The sequence below is a fragment of the Carcharodon carcharias genome, chromosome X (genome assembly GCF_017639515.1).
Source record: "Carcharodon carcharias isolate sCarCar2 chromosome X, sCarCar2.pri, whole genome shotgun sequence".
Taxonomy (NCBI): Eukaryota; Metazoa; Chordata; class Chondrichthyes; order Lamniformes; family Lamnidae; genus Carcharodon; species Carcharodon carcharias.
Genome location: NC_054507.1, coordinates 18,171,830 through 18,178,634, shown reverse-complemented (window position 1 = coordinate 18,178,634; position 6,805 = coordinate 18,171,830). Strand labels below are relative to the sequence as shown.

At 44.2% G+C, this 6,805-nt stretch overlaps 1 protein-coding gene across 1 annotated transcript; it reads left to right on the top strand.

Annotated features, from left to right (window-relative positions):
- Positions 1-4,654: 4,654 nt before the first annotated feature.
- On the top strand, positions 4,655-5,029 carry LOC121273209 (histone H2B-like). The gene has a single exon (XM_041180201.1). The coding sequence runs from the start codon at positions 4,655-4,657 to the stop codon at positions 5,027-5,029; it is 375 nt and encodes a 124-aa protein (XP_041036135.1).
- The last annotated feature ends 1,776 nt before the right edge of the window (positions 5,030-6,805 follow it).

Sequence of the window (6,805 nt, the reverse complement as noted above, 5' to 3'; positions counted from 1 at the left end):
TACCCGTGGGATGCCTGGAAACACAGAACCAGACTCCACATGTCTCATCTTCAGGAGGTGGGATTGGCCAGGGGTGGAGCAAGGAAGAACCTTCTCAATATGTAGCAGTGAGCTACAGGACCATGATTCAACATTAGGAATCCATTCATACACCAATCAAGCTTCATTTGTACTTTGAGACCTTCGGGACCCCCTTCAGTTAAATTGCAACATGCTAACTTTTTGCTGGCCCTCTCTAATCCTGTACAGCAAAACTTGTATAGTTTCTGCCACTACCAGCCTGTGCTGTACAGGGATATAGAGAGATGGTGGTGCAGTGGTACCACTTGGATGTAGAGGCCCAGGCTAATAGGCTGGGGGCATGGGTTCAAATCCCACCATGGTAGCTGGTGGAATTTAAATTCAATGAATTAATAAATTCAGTTAGTCTTATGTGGTGCTCATTGTTTCTGGTTAAAAATCCATCTGGTCCATGAATGGGAGGGAAGGAAGTGGTCTGTGGTCCAGACCTCCAGACCCACAGCAGTTGAATCTTAATTGCCCTCTGAAATGGCTTAGCAAGCCATTATTGTCTCAAACCGCTAGAAAGTTGAACCACATGGACTGCAGCTGTTCAAGAAGGCAGCTCACCAACACCTTCTCAAGGGCAATTAGGGATAGGCAACAAATGCTGGCCTAGTCAGCAATGTCCACATCCCATGAAAGAATGAATATTAAAAGAAATCAAATTCCCCTGCCTGTAACCCATTCCAGTATCTTGGCATCACAATGCACTCTCATCATACCAGCATGCGATGAGCTGCTTTGCTGAAGCCTATATTCAGGAAGAATAATAGGTTATGTTTCAAACCATCATTCCCTGGCATAATAATTGATCACAGTTTCGTTGGCTGCAGGCAGAATCTGTTAATCAAACGCATCCCTAAGCCAAGCAGCGTTTTCCTGGGGCAGTTGCTTTAGTCGGCAAGTGTTTTTTTTTATGCTGATAAATGACTGCTTCTCAGTGCTGTAATTCATGCTTGGGTTTAGATGGCCTGAAGGAAAATGAACTTTGTGATACCATGAGCAAATGTAATATGGTTTCAACCCACACAGGGTTCCGCTTGACTGAAAATGAACTCTCATTGTTTGTGATTATTGTGGATTTAAGTACATCTGGGGCAAGGAGAGGAAATGGGAACTCATAATTCTTCATGGAGGACTTGATCCAAAGTCGTGAGAATGCATTTGCTGTCTTCCAGTGGGTGATTCAGATGCAGCATGCACAGTTTATCCAGCACATTGCCTTTAAACAGCAAGAATCAGGTTCAGTAGTGAAGCCCTTGAATATTAGTACTCAGTCAAAGCCTGTTCATGAAGGATAGGCACTTGGGAGGTATTAGAGTGTGAAGCGATTCACTTTGGTAGGAAGAATGCAGATAGACAATGTAAAATAAAGGGTACAATCCAAAAGGGGGTGCAGCAAAGGGACCTGGGTGCATATGTACATAAATTATTGAAGGTGGCAGGACAGGTTGAAGCACAGCCAGTAAAGCAAACGGCATCCTGGGCTTTCTCAATAGAGGCACAGAGTACAAAAGCTAGGGAGTTATGTTAAACTTGGGTAAAAAAAACTCTGGTTCAGCACCAACTGGTGTATTGCATCCAGTTCTGGGCACCACACTTTAGGAAAGATGTAAAGGCATTAGAAAGGGTGCAGAAAAGATTCACAAAAATGGTTCCAGGGATGAGATACTTCAGTTACCAAGAAAGATTGGAGAAGTTGGGACTATTTTCCTTGCAGAATAGAAGGTTGAGAGGAGATTTGATAGAGGTATTCAAAATCATGAGGGGTCTGGACAGAGTAGATAGGGAGAAACTGTTCCCACTGGGAGAAGGATCGAGAAACTGAGGGCACATATTTAAGGTGTTTGGCAAAAGAAGCAATGGCAACATGAGGAAAATCTTTTTCACGCAGGAAGTGGTTATGATCTGGAATGCATGGCCTGAGATTGTGGTGGAGGCAGGGTCAATGGTGGCTTTCAAAAGAGAAATGGATCATTATCTGAAGAGGAAAAATTTGCAGGGCCACTGTGAAAAGGTAGGGGAGTGGCACTAGGTGAATGGTTCCTTCAGAGGATCAGCGTAGACACAGTGGGCTGAATGGTCTCCTTCTGTGCTGTGACCATTCTATAATTCTAAAAAGCAATGGGAGTTGTGCCCCAGAGAAAGTCTTATGTTCAAGAGAAGAAGAGAGAGAAGTGATTTGACAGAGTATGGTGGAGGGGCATAGCCATACGCCCAACTGGTCACTGAAGTCCAATCTCAGTTATGTTCTGTAGTAAGTGTTCCAGCTATCCAAATTGGACAGTGCATCGACAATAAAAGGTTGGAGGCAATCGAATGTTGCACAGGGTCAAAGCGCTGAACTTTCATCTCTGGGCCTGGGCTCTAAATGCTGCCTGCACTGACAGTTGAATTCTCATCATTCTGCCATTTATACAATACCTGTTCATACCCATGAATGGCACCAAATTGGCTAGCCTATTGGTGTATATGTGGAAAAATAAATCATATTCGATCATTCGGGGAGTTTTTCTGAGGATGGGGCTCAGACACTTTGGGGGAACAGCATAGAAGGAGTTTAGCCTCCATCTCGCCTGCTTGTCATATGATCTGGGCATGCTATTTCTTGATGCCTACTATCCAAAATAGACAAGTGTGCCATTCCTTATCACTGGCATCACTCCCATGTAGGCACTTTTTAAAGTGCCCCATCACTGTTATTTGCGTTGGAGATTGGAATAGAGTTGACAACCCTCCATGAATGAAACATTAATTTCCTGAACTCTGCAACAAGCAACCTGGGAGAAAAATCATAGGGCCCGAAAAGAATTGTGTTTTCCTTGCATTCTCTGTGAACATTTTCATTTATTAGCTATAAAAACATTGCAGATGTGGGAAAAGCTGTTTGACCCGATGGGGCCTGGTTGGAAGTGAGAGATCATGTGATGAAACCTCCAGGAATATGTCCAACCAGAGTTGGCAACCTGAGGTTAACACCATCTCTTGGGGGCCATTATCAATCTGAGCAGTGTTCCAGCTCTCTGATGCTGGGTTTGATGGGCTGACCTAAACGATTGAAGAGACTTGAGTCTATTTTGCCACAATCTTTCAAGCCATGAAGTTGGCTTGTGGTCAGATTACAGGTATATGTGGGTGCAGATGCAAAGGAAATGCTCAGTTCCCTGGAACCCACAACCTCCTGTCTCAGAGGCTAAAGCGCTACTAACTGAGCCAAGTTTAACATAAGCTTCTTTCAATTTGGAGGTCGCTTCAACTTCTACCTCATTCTGCACATTCTGCTATTTTGGTCTATTTATCTTCCCCCCACTACGCCCTAACCCCCAAAAGTAGTGTTTCATGCTGGGCTATAATTGCATTGGTGAGGACAGCCTTCCAATATTTTACCCATGTGGTCATTCTTCATATGCAAGCCTGAACAGTGGGCGTTGTCAGGTTGCTTGACTAGAAGGCAGTGGAGGAGTCCATCAAAGCAGATCCTCATCCAATCTTCACTCTAGATCCATCTAGCCTTTCCAGCAAGGGTCACTGAATACTGATGGGCCCTGATTGATTCCTCACTTCATCTTGTGGAAGCTGACGCCAACTGTAGTGTCAATTGTTCAGCTAATTTAGGTTGGTGCCCATGGAGGCTAACTCAAGATGCTTGTGGTCTGTGCAGCTCACAGCCATTGTAACCATTGTCCTGTGGAGGGTTTGTCCATTAACCAGCTTCAGGCTTTTGATCTTAGATTGCATCACATTCAGGGACATATTCAGTGTCCACTTGGCAGCCAGATTGAGACTGCCTGGACATCTTCTCACATTGCCAACCCTTCAGGATTGTCCAGGAGTCTTCTGGAATCTTGGACACTGCTGCAGACAAACCTGGAGTAAATCCTAGAATCCTTAAAACAAAATGGTGTGATATTAATTTTGTTTGGACGCTATCGTTTCTGGATTTGAGGGGAAAGCAAAGCTGTTTGATGGGTCAGGGCTATGGGAGGTCAGATGATGAAACCTCCAGGAATATGTCCAACAGAGTTGGCAACCCATGACTTTCTCTGTCTTCCTGTTTACTTGTTCAGTTCTTTCAGGCGTTAGGCTGATATTAAATTGACCATCAAGCCAGGCATTGAACTGTCCACACTCCCTTCACAATGAGAATTGGCATCATTTGAGAATTACACTGTTAAATAAATCACTACAATATATTCATAAATGTAAAACAGTAACAGAAGAAACCCTGCAGGAATTTCTCACTACACAATATTGGGTCCTTACTGACCTTCACCCTAGTTAATTCAAGCATTCACAGACTCAGTAAAGAATAGTTTTGCATCGAGAAATGCGTGTTAGCTATTTGCAGCCATATATATTTTCACTCTAGAATACTGCCTTCCCTACCTATCCCATCTATTGACACAGTCTTGAGCTAAACCTGCTGCAGGTTTTACACTCATTTCTATTGAAGTACCACATGTGTTGTATTGATGTCAGCCGTGGCTTAGTTAGTACCTCGGGTTTCTTTGAGGTAGAAGGCTGAGGGTTTAAGTCCCATTCAGAGACTTAAGTACAAAAGTTTATGCTGACTCTGTGTCTGAAACTGAAGATGGTTGATGAGAAGAAACCCGCTTCCAAGAAGGGAGCCAAGAAAGCCTTAAAGAAACCGTCAGCAAAGGGCGGCAAGAAGCAGCAAAGGTCGAGGAAAGAGACTCACTCCATCTACATCCACAAAATGATGAAGCAGGTTCGCCCAGACACCAGCATCTCCTCCAAGGCCATGAGCATCATGATTTCGTTTGTGAGCGATATTTTCGAGCGCATCGCGGGTGAGGCTTCCCACCTGGCCCATTACAACAAGCGCAGCACCATCAGCTCCGGGGAGATCCAGACCATCGTGCGCCTGCTGCTGCCCGGGGAACTGGCCAAGCATGCCGTGTGGGAAGGGACAAAGGCGGTGACCAAGTACACCAGCTCCAAGTAAAACCCCACAATGGACTGACACTGCAGTGCAGGACTGAGGGAGTCCTGCACTGTTTGAGGTCCTGTCTTTTGAATGCGACATGAAAGCGGGACCCCGTCTGCTGTCTCAGGTGGATCCGATGGCACTATTTCGAAGGAGAGCAGGTGGTCTCCTTGGCGTCCTGGCCAGTCAATCTCAATCAGCAGCACTAAATCAGATTATCAGCTCATTATCATTATCGCATTGCTTTAATGGGAGCTTGCTGTGTGCAAATTAGCTGCCGTGTTTCCAACATTACAACAGTGACTGTACATCAAATAGTACTTCATTGGCTGTAGTGTTTTGGCATGTCCTGAAGTCATGTAAGGTGCTATATAAATGCAAGTCTTTCTTTTTCTACTAGAAGAGATTTCTCAATGTGTTGGGGCTGCTGGTATTTGCTCTATTTGCATAATGGAGGTGGGCCAACAATCAGTGACAATGAAGAAAAATAAAGAACTATAGAGCAACTGATGTCGAGGGAAGCCATGTACAGACTGGCGATGTATGGACAGTATTGGTGATTCGTACAGGTGGGACCAAGAGCTCAGAGCGTGTTGGCAGAACAAAATGGTGAGCAGCAGGATCATCCAGAGCTCTTAGAGGTGGCTGTTTATGTCAGCTGTGGCTCAGTTGTTAGCATTCTTGCCTGGAGCCAGAAGGTTGTAAGTTCAAGTCCCACTCCAAAGCCTCAAATTCAAAAATCTACACTGAACTGCAGTATAGTACTGAGGGAGTGCTTCACTGCTGGAGGTGCTGTCTTTCAGATAAGATGTTAAATGGAGATCCCTGCCTGCCCTCTCAGGTGGATGTAAAAGGTCCCATGGCACTATTTTGAAGAGGTGCAGAGGAGTTCTTCCTGGTCAATGTTTATCCCTCAATCAACATCACAAAAAAGATTATCTGGCCATTTATCACATTGCTGTTCGTGGGAGCTTGCTGTGTGCAAATTGGCTGCCACATTTCCTACATTGCAATCGTGACTACACTTCAAAAATACTTGTCAACTTTAAAGCACTTTGGGACATCCTGAGTTGTGAAAGGTGCTATAGAAATGCAAGTCTTTATTTCTTCGCTTCTGAAGGCCCCTTAGAATGTCACCTCGTGAAATGGGCCTTCTTGTCTTTGGAATAATTTGTATTGGAGCAGGAGGGGATGGGATAAGAGAAATAAGTTTGTGATGACTGGTGTTCTGTACCTTAATTGCAGCTGTTAATCCGATAGTGCCAAATTGAATTAAACATGTCATTTCCTGTTGTTTAACACTCAGTGATGTGGAGGTGGACTGGCCAATTATTTTCCCTAGTCCTCCTTTACTCTCTTTCTCCTCCCTCCCATTCCATTTATTCTCTCCCTTATCTCTCCAAATTGGCTGCTTGCTTCATGAGCGCTGCCATCTGGTACCAGGGAGGCGGAATATCTGTTCAGACTTGATTGTGAAGCTTCAGCCGTTAGCATATCTGTGCTTATGGGTCGGGTAATAGAATGAACAGCCGCTGCACTGCTCTGTACGTGATCAACTGCAAAAATAAACCTTCCATCGACTATGAAAGTGAAAGTTTTGATCTTTGTAAGTGTTTTTTTTTGACATATGAGGACGACTCATTAATAGAACGATTCAGTCATTGGGAACCAAAACAATGGTTCTTGATGGGATATGGCTTTGCTTTTCGCTTCTCTGCACTTTAATCTTCCCTTGCCAGTTGCTCATTTGAGTCAAATTGACTATATTCCAAATTTCCAATTAAATTTTCAATT